This window comes from Ctenopharyngodon idella, chromosome 23 (genome assembly GCF_019924925.1).
Source record: "Ctenopharyngodon idella isolate HZGC_01 chromosome 23, HZGC01, whole genome shotgun sequence".
NCBI lineage: Eukaryota > Metazoa > Chordata > Actinopteri > Cypriniformes > Xenocyprididae > Ctenopharyngodon > Ctenopharyngodon idella.
The window spans coordinates 11,723,534-11,739,846 of NC_067242.1; the positions used below are offsets into that span (position 1 = coordinate 11,723,534).

Here is a 16,313-nt window from a genome sequence, read left to right on the forward strand (position 1 = left end):
TTATTTCAAATTTATCGATTTGGAAATAAATTCTTTATTAAATTCTTCTTTAAAATAAATTGCTGTCTTCAGCCTAAACAGAGTATATTGTTTAAGAAGGGTCAAAAAGTTTACAATACAGGCAGACTGGTTTGCTAACACCCTCTAGGCTATGGTCTGTCTCTCCTCTGACTGAAAGTGCTGGATCAGGCAGTCGCTGGTAATCAGTAAGGGTGTCTAGAGGCATCCAAACGTTCAGCATGTTATCATTAACGCAGTTCTCAGTCAGTCAGCAGAGTCCCAAAAGACACAACATTCTCTTCACGGAGAAGCGAATACATTTCCCAGTCTCTGGATGAGTGCTACATTATTGATAAGTCTGAGTGGTTCAGCCGTTCTTCTTACTTAATGTCAAATAGGTGAAATAATTACCAGCATGTTTACTAGGCTTGCTGGTTGCAGGTCTGACAAATCTGGAATGCAAACATGAAATGTTGGGTAGAGTGTTTTTTTTTTTTTTTTTTTAAATGAGGAGAACACTTTGTCTCATGAGCTTGCTTTCTATTTGATGGACTTTCAAATACATATTTTAAATCAGTGGTGTGTGTGTGTGTTTGTTTATTCGTGCATCAACCAAAACTTCACCTTCTGTTAAACAAGTGAAGGAGAAACCACCCGAGCCACAACACTGACAGACTTTACAATAAACACATACACAAATATACAAAGGAATCTACAGATTTCAAAGCAACAAGTAATTTTCATATAATTTAATTACATCAGTTCTGTTTCAAAACCTAGTGAAATACTTACCTATACAGTAGTTCGAGGCAGTGTTTTAAAACATCACTCTCAACACAAACGCTGCCTTTTAAGATGCCTTGATTTTACTGAAAATTCAGTCAGCACTTCAAATTATAAGGCAGTCACCAGAATTCACTGACATGCTCAATGACAAAAGACAACTATTGATTATAAATATGTCAATCAGTACTTACAAGAATAAATGAAAATATTCCAATATAATTATACAATTTGTGTGCTTTTTTAGTTTATATATATTATAAAATATATACATTAAGTAGGGCTGTCAACATTAACGCGTTAAAGCATGCGATTAATTCAAAATCCTTAACGCGTTAAAATAATTTAACGCATATTTAACGCAAATTATTACGGAAAAATTACAGAAGCATGTGAAAATTATGTTTCTCAGCTGGATAAAGCAAACCAGCTTCTTGCTATGAAAGATGGATGAGGACTGCAATCAAAGTAAAGACGATTGCAGTGACGTACAGGAGTCGTACATTAAGCACGTGTGAGTCTGTTATATCGATACGCAAACAAATCATGTATGAGCGCTCTCGACGCACTGATCGCACATTGTCTTTATGCACAGACACATTTCAGTACATTCACGTTGTTTTCACACACATTCAGGATAATGTTTGGATTTGTCCTGTGTATGTTGCTGTGTACTTTAGTATATATGCAGGTCAAGGCGATTGGTTTAGGTTTTTTTTGCCATCTCCATGCGGTCCTGTTCAGTATCGCAACTTGACTTGTCTAAAATGTAAACAAGCTCTTTGCTGTTGCACATACTGTACACTGTGAATTCTGAAACGTTTTTTTTGCTGTGATTTTTTTAATGGGTGCTTGAAAAAAGCTAAAAAAAAAAAAAAGCAGTTTTGTGAAAATCACACACAATCTGATGATTTGCTGGATATAGGCAATGGTGGCAAGATAGACGTGTTAAACAAGATAAATGGTGTAATGGTGATAAATGGTGATTAATCGCGCACCCTTAATCGCGATTAAAAAAAAAAAAATCTATTGACAGCCCTAATATTAAGTTTATTAATTGCTGCCTATTTAAAGTGTTCCAAATCAACCACTTTTGAGATAATATTTCAGTTAGGATGCTGCCTTAAAAGGGAGCAAGGCAGCTCACTGGGGTTTGGGACAGAACTAAGATGTTTCATCCACTAATACTGACACATATTCACTAGGGATGTCAAAAGTTCTAGTACGATACAAATTGCCAATACTAATTGCCAATAATAAAATAAAATTAGATATATAACAATATGTGCAGTGTCAGGAGTGCTGACTTCATATACTGTGTGACTGACAGACTCCTATCCAACACCCACAAGTATTTGCTTTTGCTTGTCGGTCAAAAAAAACAAACAAACAAACAAAAAAAAAAAACTTTGAAGAAAAAAAACCCTTTTTAAATAATATTTAATTCATTTGTTACTGTATTAATAGGTTCATATGGTTGAGTTTCATTCAAATTAATATTAAAGGTCAATTTAATTGGTATTGGTAGTCTTGTGACATCCCTAATATGCACTGAATGTAAAAATGACAAATGCCCGCTCTCTTAAGTCCTTAAATATCACTACAAAATGTGATATTTGATGGGCATTTCCTCCAGAGTGGTACCTTCATTTAGTTTGCCATCATAAATTGCTCCTTTATAATTCATAAAATCAATTGGCCTGACAAACAAAGAGCACACCAGCATTTTTCCAAACAGGAGCTAATTAAACATGTGAACTGCAGAACGATTCACATGGAACAGAGAGAGAGATTATCCCTCCCCCTTTCAATTCTGACCAAGCATGGCAGTCACGCATCAGCCCAGCACGACACACACACATGCACACGCGCACACATCTGGGACCTGGCAGCTGGGCTACCCAGATACGGCGCATTCTGCTTCTGTTTTGCCGCACAACCCTTCTCTCTCTTCTCTCCCTCATTTTTTTCTACCTCCACGGCCTGCAGGTGCACTGCTTGGGGAACTCTCAAAGCAGTGGGTATCTTATTATGGGGAGGCGATGGTGGAGAGAGACAGAACAGTGAGCCCCATGTGCTCAGACAGGAAGTGCTGGGCAATATGTGAAGCTCTTTGTATGAAAGCCGGTGAAAACCACAGGCTGTGAAACACCAACAAGCAGATCTGTTATCCGTAAATAAGTTAAAGAGAGTGCACAGGTCAGGCAGAGACAGGGGGAAGAGATGCGAAAGCAAAACAAATGAACTGAGAGATTTTCTGGACTGCAGGAGTGTCAGTGTTTCTGTTTGCGACTTGTTAAGATGCTTTAAATGAGCTTCTGCAGGTCTAATGGTAACAGGGCTGACAAGCCAGGTGTCACCTTCCATTTCCTTGAGTGATGCTACCTGTCTGCTGTTCATTCATTCTGAGAATTACAACTGCCTGTTCAAGAACAACAGAGAAGATGAGCCACAAAGAGACACTATTAAGTTTGTGTACTTTACTGTATTGTTATTCTTGTTTTTATTTTTTGTATGCTTTCTTTTAATACATTTTTATATTTTGACATGTGAAATACTTTCAGCTGCTATGAAAGATGCTATACAAATACCACCGCTACTAAAAATAAATAAATAAATAAATATTATTATTATTATTATTATATAGGGGGTGTGACGAGATATCATGAGACAAGATCTCGCGAAATTAAAATGTGAGATTTCTCATCGAGGTGAAATGCTGTCTCGCGATATTGCCATGACGGAGTGTGAGGGTTAAATTAGGATCGAATATGCCACCGCTACCTTTACATTATGCCTCCAGTGTCGTTTTGCTTTTTATAGAAATAAAAACCATTTAATTCAGTTGGATAATGGTCGCTTAAATCCCATCCAGCTCATCCAACACGAGCTGTTGTATGTAGTGCAGCAGGAATCAGAGTTCACTGATCACATGACGAAAGTAAGTGACGAGATGAATGACGAGACCATGGCAGAGGATTTGATACACAACAGAGCCTACACGTCTGATAGAGACTCATTTGAAGTCATACAGGAGAGAAGCTCAGTTGAGTTTGTGGCAAAACCTTTTACAGTGCTTGAGTATTGTTGTCTTTTACTGATAATTCATATTTAGAAAGTAGAACTGAAATGACATTTATTACAAGATGATTAGTTAAAACGTTTCAAATGCACCTGTAGACTATTTTTCTAGTCTTTTTTTATCAGTGAGGATTTCTTAAAAATCTCATCTCGCCTAGTACTTGTGAATTCAATCTTGTGTCTTGTCTTGTGAGCTACCTGTCTCGTCACACCCCTATTATTATAGCACGAACAAAAGACATACAATGTAAAACAACTGTGAATATTGAATAGTATATTATAATCTAAAAAAACATTTAAACAAAAATATTGATGAGAATGAACCTCACTCGTTCTCACACGCGTCAAGCAAACATGCTTGAGCTTTCGTTTACAAATTATGTGTGCGTTGATGAATGTTTATGTGAATAAAAGCTTAAATTAAATCAGTTCATCATATAAAGCGATCATGTATCTTCAGAAAATTTGGACTAAACCACTCAATTCATATGGATTACTTTTACAATATCTTTATGAACTTTTTGACAGAAAGCTCTCAGATTTCATCAAAAAGACCTTCATTTGTGTTCTGAAATTGAACAAAAGTCTTACAGGTTTGGAATGACATGAGGGTGAGTAATTAATGACATCATTTTCATTTTTGGGTGAACTGTCCCTTTAAGACATCATATATTCTCAAAATGGTTCTAACAAGCACCAGCTTGAAAACTCTTTAGAAAACTCTGTATGAGGACTGCTGAGAAAGGGCAGTGGTCTTCAGAAGATGGACTAGAATCAAGGTCAGGATTTAGGAAGATGTGGACACAGATAATCAGATGCAGAGAACAGAATGACTAAATGTGCTCATCAATCATGGGGAGAGCAGAGCTACTCTGAGGAATTGCGAGAATTAATCCTTCACCTGCATTTGGTTTAATTCCCAAATCGTTGAAAGGAGAAGTCAGCTAATGCACTCTTATGAGTGAGAAGGAAAACACAAGAAAGCAAGTTAAACAGTGAGAGAGACGACTGATTCAGACTGTGAATTCTGCAAGACTGAGAATAAGAGCTGGAATTTCTTGAGTTGGCTCAAGGGATGCAGTGACAACAGCTGTGTATCTGCAGGGTCAAGTGTGTATTTTTACACATTAAATTGTTTTCTTAGCTGAGTTGACGCCTGGAAACGGCGTTTGTGAATAACATGATGACTGGATGATGAATGAGGTGCCAGAATCAATTGGGTGTGTAATTACACTTCATCATTTGGATCTCTTGTGCTCCGATTCTGTTTCTCACAGTAGAAACACACCACACACACACACACACGCACACACACACACAAACACACACACACACACACACACACACACACACACACACACGCACAAACAGTCTCAGATTAACTGCCTGGGCAGCAGCTTCCTGATCTGTCAATGGTGTTAAGAGGTCAAATGGAATATATCTAAATCGGTGTCCGTATCAACCAATATAAAAAGTTGCACTGGAATTCTTCCATCTCTGTAACAATAGCACAAAATCAAATACTTTAAATAAAATCACAGAAATGCAAATCGGATTGCAATCATTTGAGGCCGGGAGGTTATAACATGATTAGATTAAGTTTTGTGGTGAAAGAGCATGTGGAACAGAAGACTGCTGAAACATCAGATGACCGGACCAATGAAATGTGCTGATGTGGAAGAGCTGAAGTGCCGAGCGCAGCACATGAGATGGCAAGAGGAAGATACAGAGTGGAATGACTTATTCTGGAAGGGGCGGGGGGTGTGGGGTGAATCTCGAAATTAGCACAAATAGATTATCTGTCCTCCGGTTCCTGGCCTCAGCACGGCCCAAGCAAGCTGGAAAAAAAGAAAAAGAGAAAAACACATTGACTTCTCAGCAAACGACTGCCTGTCCGAGCAGCCAAGGAGGACCGCAATTAAGCGATCAATCACCGTATCATCGATCCCCGAGGGAGACAACTGTATCCGGCCCTAACTAAATATGCAAAGGTTTTGCACAGATAACAGAAAAGCATTTGAAATGGAGTTTAACATTCTTTAACATGACTATTGCATTCATCTTTTAATATCCATGGTATTTTTTTTTTTTTTTTTTTTTGATGATGATGATGAAAAAAGTATATAAATATAGACAATCTAAAGACGATCAAGTATGTACTGTATATATGTGTGTGTATATATATATATATATATATATATATATATATATATATACACACATATACATCTATAGATCTATCATCTATAGATAATACTGTTTTTATTGTTATATGTTTGTTTATTAAATTTTATCTTTAATACATATCTTATTGAAATATTTTAAAAAGCATTTGAGATGGAGTTTCAACATGATTAAAAAACATTATTATTATTATTAGCAGTGACCACATGCTCTCGGAGAGCTGCAGGTTTGAATCCAGTGCCATGATCCCTCCACTTTAGCTATCAATACAATGTGTGATATATATTCAACTAATAAGTGCAAGTCAAATGTCAAACAAACAAGCTAACAAAAAACTAATCAATTGTGATTGGTCCATATACAGACCCCTTCTTTCAGTCAATAGTGAAATGTCAACCAGTTAATAAGCCTGTACTGGTCTGCTGATAAAAGTGACACAGAAAAAGACCTGCTTAACACACTAAATGATCCATCCACCCATCCCAGACACTTAATGAAAAGTTAATGCTGATCTGTAAGATCTGCTAATTCAATTTATGTCCCCACTGTTTATCATGTAGCACACAAATATGCATTAATCTCAAAAGACAGCATAACAGTTGTAATTCAAAGATCTAAAGATTGTCTTTTAGACATGGCTGTTCAATGAGACATTTACACCCCTCTTTGTCTTCACTGCAAGCTAACCAGGAACCGTAGGAGTCTTCAGTTCTCCTGCAGAGACTATGGTTGAGTGAGAGAGAAGGCTGATGTATAATGCATACATTATACATCAGAATGAGTGAGGGCCAGCAGTGTGTCAGAGGAGACAGAGTCAGACTCAAGCTGTTCCTCCAGGAGCCTGCTTCATCCCTCCTTTAATTACACTCTATTGATCAAACACAGATGGAGGGGGGAATGAAGAATGGAGTAAAGGAAAAAAAGAAAGACATGGAAGGACAGAAGTGAAGAAAGGGAGAAATAAGTGTTGTATGTAGTTTCCACACTGAGAGGGAGAGAAAGAGACTATTTACTATTGCTGTAGTATATAGTATGTATGCACTGCACAGTATGCAAATTATGTGACCTACTACATTTGCAAAATGCTTACTACATGAAATAATGCATCTCACAATGCAATGTGCTTGACTTGAACTACCATTTCCAGTGTGATGGATGAACCAAAAGTAATATCAGCCATAAAAATATAATTGAAAATGGAAAATAAATCTAATATAATTATAATAAAGATAATGTAACTAAAATATTTTTAATGCCTTATATTTATGAATATATAGATTATAATAGTATATAATATATTTTAAAATATAAGCAACTAGCAGTATACAGTATATACTGTGCAGTATTTAGTAAGCAGAAAGGTAGCATTCAAGTCAGATCATTTAATAAGGTTCATATCAGGGCTTTTAGCATTACAAAGTCACTTCAGATGTAAAAAGGACAACCTCATTTTTTCTGACACAAACAAGATGTCACCGCTCCATTTTTACTTCTAATATTAGACATCAATCTGCTCTTCCAAAACTTACATACTTGAACTTGATAATTAAATATTATTTTAAATCATTATTATTAATTATGGCATCTCCATACAACAAACATTAAGTGTGCGACAAAGGTCTAAAGTGTATATTCTCCTCTATTCTCTTTCATTTTGCTGACCTACTTAGCTCTCCGTTTCATGGCTGCATCTTGGCTCCTTTGTTTCATACCGATATAGACTGAATCTCTTCTGAGATCAGGAATTTCAGTGCTTGGGGTCATCTGCCTCCTGCCAGACTCTAGGGGCTCATGCACTGTGAGGCAGAAACACATTTCAGGGGATGAAGGAGCGTATGCTTCCTGTGAGCATGTGGAGGGAGATGAATCATGATTCTCCATGACAGGGAGGCTTGGAGAAAAAGCCACTACAGCGAGCATGCTGCTGAACTCTGGATTACCTTTTTAGAAACAAAACTACAAGTCACTGCTCTCATAAATATCTGTCAGAGATGACACTCACCGATCATCACTGTGCACCATTAATGAGAACACAGCCTTGAGGGAGGTTTAAAATTTACAGTCTTCTGTGATGAACTGTCATCTACACCCAGTAACAGGTTTAGAAACATCCACACACTCAACACAGAGCATTGTACACTCTGATGTGATATTTGCTGTAGATAAGACTTTATTTTCCTACATGAGCTAATTTCAATATAATAAAACAATATTGACTGATTACTCATTAGTAAATACTGTTCAGCATATCATCATCATCATCATCATTATCATCATTATTAGGGGGAAAGCACCGAAGGTGTGTAGGCACCTATTGTATCCATTGGCATTCTTCCTCTTCTTCTTCTTTTTGTTCTCCTCTGGAAGTCTATGGCAGCCCATAGAACCACTTGCGGGAAAGTTATGAAATTTGGCACACTGCTAAAGGCCAGTCTGAACTGTCACCATAGCAAATTTGGAGTCTCTAACTCAATCTCTCAAGCACCATCAACTGTCCAAACTTGCACTTATATTTATGCTAATAACTTTTGAACCATAAGGGCCATCTGATTCCTTGGCTCAAGACGATTCGATTGCACCATATGACGTCATTTTACATCACGAAAATTTTCCCACCATTTTGAATTTTCTGAAAAACCTACTTTTTCGAACTCCTCCTAGGCCATTGCTCCGATTTTCACAAAAATGGAACCAGATCATCTTCAGACCATGCCAACAAAAAGTTGTTAAATTCAAGTTCATTTGTCAAACCGTTTTTCGAAAAACATGCTAATGAATTTTACGTAGAGCTTGCGAAAACAGACGTAAGGCTCTATCTCCTCAACGCTTTATTATATTCAGACCAAATTTGGACTATGTCATCACAAGCATGACCTGGATTATATGCTGTGTTTTGGCGCAGCACCACCTACTGATCCGGAAATACAAAAATTGGCTATTTTTGCTTATAACTTCTCAACGGTTTGTCCAAAGTCAAATGATATCCAATTTTCCTATATCGGCCATTTTTGGCTTTGACCATTTTGAATTTTGATGTAAAATTCTGTATTTTACGAACTCATGAACGTATCATTACGAAACTCGGTTATGGGTCATCGGCACGATGCCCTGAGGCAGTATGATAAGTTCTGGACCAGTCCCATGTAGTGGTGAGAAAATTATTCACATGCTTATAACTTTGGATGTGTTTGATTTTTTTTCACGGGAGTTACTTTTTTTCATCTCCTTGTATTCCTGAATTCTGGCTGAATCCAACAATACCAAACATGCTAGGTTTCGCCTTATGGTTAGTGCAACATTGTGATTTAGAGTTTAAACAACATTCGAGGATATCTTAGAAACCATTAGTCCAATCAAGACGAAACCACCATAGGAAAATCGGACACATAGGTCATTGACTAAACACAAATAGCCAAATGTCAAAATTTTGATAGTAAGTGGCAAAAAAATGCAATCAAAGTCAGGTGTGGGTAATTTTATGTGTTTATATAAATGTCTATATTTTTACCAAATTTGACACACTTAATTGAACGAAACATGAAATTGGCTCTAACTATAGTACTGTTGGTCTGATTGACTTCAAAATTGACATGCAGTGTCTTTGTCTCAGTTGCTATCATAGTCTATTATGACATTGTTCCTTGTTTGCTTCTTTTGTGCTTGGCCCCTTAATTGCTGCTTGCAGCTACATTTATTATGAATATTATTATTATTACATTTTATTTAATTATTATTGCATTATTGTTATTATAATTATACTATTTATATTTATTTAGCATTCTCAGGTTAATTTGGTGTGGGAGATATTACTTTGGTGCATCCTTTAAAAAAAACAGAACAGGTTCACCTACATTAGATACATAAAATATGCTTTCTTAGAATGAATTAGCACGTTTATTGTTGACCTCAGACAATAATGAAATGGAAGAGCAGGGACAGATGCTGAAATTAATCTCCTTGTTAAGACGAAAGAACATATAAAGGTGAGATGAGATGGAGGCGGGTATGGCCCCTGATACGTGTATAATTAGAGAATGAACTCCTGTTTATAGCCCGGGTGTCAGAACAGTGAATTTCACAGTCTTGAGATTGATCACAGGGTGTCAAGTTAGAAAGTATATTTCAGAATGCTGCAAAAAGTCCTGACTATGCAAGAGTTTTGCAATCATAAAGAACAATCCAAGAAAGCTTTCTGAATTCAACAAGGTTCTCATTGTGGAAAAAGAGGCACACTGAAATGAAAGAGATAATGAGGATAGTAGTTAACAATGCTTGATTCCCAAGGTACATATTTGCACTTATAGTAAATGTTTCCCCCAGAAGTATTATCTTTTTTAATGCATTGTTAAAACTAATTGTAAAACAGAAGAAGTGTTATACACTGTAGTTCTGTCTAGCTGTTTATATAAATCAAGCCTATGCATAAAACATGCCCCTAAAAATATAAAGCAAAGTACACCTACCCTGCCTCCCAATACACAGAACTACAGAATGAGAAAGAGATTGTAAGGAAAATGAAAAACAAAAAGAGCCAAGGGCAAAAAACAAAATTTGACTGCAACAGCAACTAAGCCAAATGTCTTACCTGCCATGTACTTTAATGTCAGAGATGGCGTAGAAGTATCTGGAAAGGTTGTTCTCATCCACCATGGTGGCGCCCGTGGCAGGTCTGAGCAGACGTACGCGCAGGTCAGTAATGGTGAAAAAGTCTCTCAGGTTCTTGGTGGTGTCCAGTTGTCCATACAGCGAGGCCATATTGTGCAGCTTAGGCCCGGCGAACAGTGCGAAACGGTCTTTGATTTCGAAGCGTACGGTCTTGTCGTTCTTCCACACGTAACCTCGGGAATATTCCTCGGTGCAGATAATGTCCAGCAATGTGTGCTGGGTAATGTCTCTCACCGTCTTTGGCTCCATAGTGAAAGCGTCAAGGCAGTCAGTAGCGTAGAACTGGTAGGGCTGCCAGCTACGTCCATAGTCCAGAGACTTCTCCAAAACCATCTGCTCAGGCCGACCCGACTCAAAAGTGATGACAATGTCGTCGGTCAGCTCAATGGTCTTGTTCCATGACAGGGTTATGTTGACCGCCAGAGGTTTAGGGTATTTCTTCCAGGAGGTGGACTGCCAGAAGGTGGTGGGGTTGCGGCCCTCAAAGTCGAACATGAGCTCAGGTGGGTGGGCCAGCTCGTCTGTGGCTGCATCGCACTCATTGTTGCACATATAGGGGTTTTCCTACAAGATAAAGCAAATAAAGAAGTCAACAGTTAAATGAGAATCCAAACAAACACGTTTTTATGAGCTTTATCACGTGTGCAGATATGGGGTATATGGGGCAGATACAGGGTTGGTGTAGGCAAATGAGATGAAGAGGACTTTTATTTTTCAAACGAACTGGCCTTGGTGGTGGTACATCAGTGTTATTATGGATATGAAGCAGTGGTCAAATCTATTCTCCAGCTGTTGTCTGAATCTAGATAAGGACTGGCCATTAAATGCCCAAAGACTCATAGATCTTTTATAGAGCCACTTAAAGTCAAGTTCCCTCATGCAGACAACCAGTAAAACCAGTCTTGTTTAGCACATAATTTATGAGAAGATTATTCCCTGTTTTAAGTTCCATCTATCCATGATAATAAAGAACAAGAGCTAAGAATGGACATGGATTCATGTTAAAATGCTCATTAAAAGAGAGAAAAATATCAGACAAGGTCAGACTGACAAATTGTGAATAATACACTCTTCTCAAGTCATTCTTTTGCATAAAGGCTACCTTGTTCTACACCTTGAGGTAAGGACACCCAGAGGTGCACTTTTGTCACAGCTACCACTGGCAGGTGAAAAATATCCCACAGATCTACAATTCAAAAAGAGGCATTAAAATAAGCATGCTGCTGGCTTGCGTGAAGACTGTTGGTGCCCTCATATCAACTGCCCTTCTTCACCCTGTAGCATCCCCCTCTCAAACATTCACACTAATCAGCATACTGGTATGTTCTGCTGCACCACATGCTGGCGTGCGCTAAGCAGGGGCTTGTGGGGCTGTGATACTGTCGGGTGGCTGTGGCGTCCTCCAGGAAATACCTCTCAAGAGGAACAAGCTCCAATTTATCTGAACAAGAAACACAGCAGCTGATTAAGTGGGAGATGTCTGTCTCTCTGCGGGTATCCGCAGGCCTGGACACTAGGGAAGAGCACAGTGATAAAGGATAGGTGGAGAAAGGGACTGCGGAGAAGAAAATGAGAGACACAGTGGCAGAAAAGTACACAGGGGGGGAAAAATGAGTGCTTCTGTTAATAGGCTTTTCCTCTTGCCTTGTCCTCCAAGGCAATGTGACAACGAAGCCCTGACAACCATTTAACCTCTTAATTTTGACAAAGTGGCATTAATATGCTCTCCAGCCAGTCCTCTACAGCTGTGCATGTTAGCTTGGAGAACGATCAGACCCACCACTGGAGTCCACATGCCTCTCACTAGACCATCCAGTCAAGAGGGCAGAGCTGTTCATGCTGTTCTATCTCAGCATGTGCTTCAGGCACTAGCCCTCTTATGAAGAGAAGAACTAATCGGTGTCTATAACACTCTATATTTAGCTAGCAAGCATCAATACTACTGTTTCTTATACTTGGAATGTGAGATTAAGTGATTTAAACAAACCCCTACCCCTAAGAATTCAACTTTGGTAAATAATTTGTCCTGCAAATTATGTTCGGTTTTTGAACATGAATGATACCACATATTGCGCAGCTTGTTGAGGGGAGGTATGCAATTACTCCTGGCAAACAAGTAATTATTTTAGGTAGAGTATTTCCATTTTAGTGACAGACTTTGAGGTTTGAGTGTAATACTAAATCAAGCAACAAAATCACAGCCAATCAGAACATATTTGCTGCAGGATTCTGCACCAATGACTTTTCGCTGAAGGTGGGGCTACACAGTGCAATTCAATAAAAATAGAAGATGCAAATGACAAAATGTACATTAAAATATAATAAAATTCCAAGGCTGGTTATGAGGAAACTATAATTAATATGAAACAAATGTGATGTATCACTTGTTGCTTTGGGTAGTGTTTGGTTAGAACACAGTGTTAAGAAACCAAAAGCAAGTTCTAAAGAAAAGTCATTCATTACAGAGAAAGAGGACTGAGGATTGAGTAGGAGAGAGGCAGATTTCATTGTAATTATAAAGAACGAGCCTAAGCTTTTAAACAAAAATATTACAGCATTTCCACAGATATTATATTTAAAGGGGACCTATAATGCCCCGTTTACAAGATGTAATATAAGTCTCTGGTGTCTCCAGAATGTGTCTGTGAAGTTTCAGCCCAAAATACCCCACAGATCATTTATTATAGCTTGTCAAATTTGCCTCAATTTGGGTGTGAGCAAAAACATGCCATTTTTGTGTGTGTCCCTTTAAATGCAAATGAGATGCTGCTCCCGGCCCCCGTTTCCAGAAAAGGGTGGAGCTTTAACAGCTCATGCTTCGGTTGCTCAACGACAACAAAGCGGGAGAATCTCATGCAGCCAAAATAATGATGGTCAGTAACTGTGTTCAGTCGGACACTGATGGAGAGACTCAGGAAGAAGTTACAACTTTTAGAATGCATCTGGATGTTTCTGAATGGTTAGTGGATAAATTTATGTAGTTGCTGTGGAGTTGATTCAACTCATCGACTAGCATGTGCCGTCATGTTAATCTTTTGTGCAAATCCAGACCCTCGTTTGTGAAGCAGTCCGGTGTAAAATGACGGCATGGTAACAACACTCTACTACAACAACTCTTCCTCTTCTCTAAAGCAGCCCAACATGGCCTCACCCACATTGTTGCATGTTCCCGGGGGCAGGGTTTATGTAAATTTTCGGGTTTGTGATGTCACCAACCCGGGAAGAAGCTCGTTGTAGTCCCTACCAGCCGTTTGTTGTAGTCCTTAAAAAGTGATTTCTGTAAAAGAAAATATCTCCCTTTGCATTGAACTTTGAGCATCACAACTTTGCAAATGCTGTTTATGCTCAAACAGCAACATTACACACTAAAGTTGAAAAAGTGAAATCATAATAAAGGACCACAATCTGATTTTTGTAACACACACAAACACAGCCCCACACTTACCCCAAGCTTGTGTTATTTTATTATTATTTATTTATTTTTTTGTCCACAGAACAGTAATCTGTAGTGTTGCAGCTGCAAAACTAGAGGCTGATCTGAGTAAATAGGCCACACAGTAATGCCTTATAAAGATTAATTACGTGTTTTTTCCCCAGCCACTGCAAACCTCACATTTATCGAGAGAGAGAGAGAGACATCACCTTTAAAAGGAACCACTGAAAAGCAAACATAAAAAGTTCTTTCATGCCACTGAGAGCTTTATGTAAGGATTACGTTAAGGTTTGACTCACATTAGAAAAAATGATATAGCTGTCAAATCAGTAATTACTAAAGATGTTCCTATTAATCCTAAACTGACCAGGATACTTGGACCAGGGCTGGGGATTTTGATAGCTAGGCTCAGTTGGAAAAGCAGACAGCTTTCTGTGAATTGGTGTTAATGACAGTGCAAGGCTCCAAACCGTGTAAGGTTAATCCCCTCCACAAAGAGCTTGATGAAGTTTGATCAACAAGAAAGAGGGTCAGAGATATAGAGAAAGAAAAATAGAAAGAGAGACGCACTGCACATGCACTCCACTGCCTGGTTCTAATCCGAGCCTGTTGTCCCCATTAAATGTGTTCTGGGTAATTTCACACCAACAAACACGCACACAGTCGTCATGAATCACCTCTCACTTGCCTGCTAAACACAGCCTTAAAAAACCCACCCGTCGTACAAACGCCGTTTGTCTGTTCAGTGCCTGGCTGAGTGTTTTTCTCACGGCTGATCACACATCTCTGTTAAATGAAGATGTATTATCAATGCAATAATTTGTCTCGAACAGAAGAGTGCAGATGAAAGCCATGTCAAAAGCCTGCCTCTTCACAGCCACAATCAACAGTGTATGCTTACACTCGGTAATGACTCCCATTATTTTCCTGCTGATAATCTCACAAATTGCAGGATCAAGACTGAAGGCTCTTTCACATGACTCATGCGCACTGAACTCTATGGAGCGTCAAGCAACAACATTACCACTGCCTAGCATGTAGGGCATTGTAGCATGACTCTCAGAGATCAGATAGTATTAACTATGACCTTGTTTGCCACTGAACGTTTGAAACGCAGCCAGTGATGACAAGGGAATTTGCATGACGTATCAATTCATGGGTGATGTAACAGAGTTGCGCACCACTCAGAATTTAATTGAGAATGCCTTTTAAATTCCTGAACTGCGATTCGAAATTGAATTTTAGTAGGCAGAATTAAATAGGGATGTAACGATTCACTCAACTCACGATACGATTCATGATACTGGTTTCATGATTTGATTTTCTCATGATTTTCTCATGAGATTTAAATGAGAAAGTGTCTTTTTATTATTTCTCAGACAAAATTTCATTGTGAAATCTTTATAACAAAACAAAACTATCTTTAAAACAAATCCTAAATCAAATAAATAATACAAATAAAAGAAATCTCTTCATATGAGTACATGAACAAGATGTTTATTTGCTGTATTACATGCTGAACTATCTGTAGTCATTTAAAATTAGAGGCAACCACTGCATTTTAATCATGATCCCAACAAAGATGCTGCATACATGCAGCATGAGCAGTTTTTAATTTAAATTAGATTGTATAATTTTTAACATTTGAAGCAAAAACAGAATGTTCAGAATTTAGCTTTGTGAAATTATGCTAGATAAAACTTCATAACTGCAGACGAGCTGCATGAGAACGCAAATTCACTGTCTTGACAGCAGGTGGCGCTTATAGAACAGCAGCGCTTCCATGGTTACCAATGTAAACAAAGCAAGGCTGTGCGCTAAAACTACTTTAAAATGCATAATGTACGGAAGATGAAAAGAAAATACCATCTAAAATTTTCTGAACACAGTCAGTTCCCCTCAGCTATACGTTAAACCCCTGCCCCCAAATGTATCACGATTCATTTAGCATCTCAACGGACATGAATCGTCACATATGTTCATCGATTTTCAACCGGTTCCGGATGCATCGTTACATCCCTAGAATTAAAGCAAAACAAAATGTAAAGAAATATAACTAATTTTTAACAATGAAAGCAAAATTTGTCAAGACAAACACTGAATGTTGCTTTGTCAAACCCTAGTTTGTATGTTTTTTAAGTTTAAAAAGACTCATAGGCCTTTAAAA

General features: G+C 38.1%; 1 protein-coding gene across 9 annotated transcripts in view; it reads right to left on the reverse strand.

Annotated features, from left to right (window-relative positions):
• ntng1a (netrin g1a) overlaps nt 1-16,313 on the reverse strand; it is a 97,230-nt gene that overhangs the window by 36,974 nt on the left and 43,943 nt on the right. For all 9 annotated transcript variants that reach the window (XM_051882092.1, XM_051882086.1, XM_051882083.1 and 6 more), the window contains exon 3: nt 10,634-11,277. In XM_051882092.1, the coding sequence (XP_051738052.1) occupies nt 10,634-11,277 (644 nt within the window). The remainder of the gene's footprint in view (nt 1-10,633; nt 11,278-16,313) is intronic.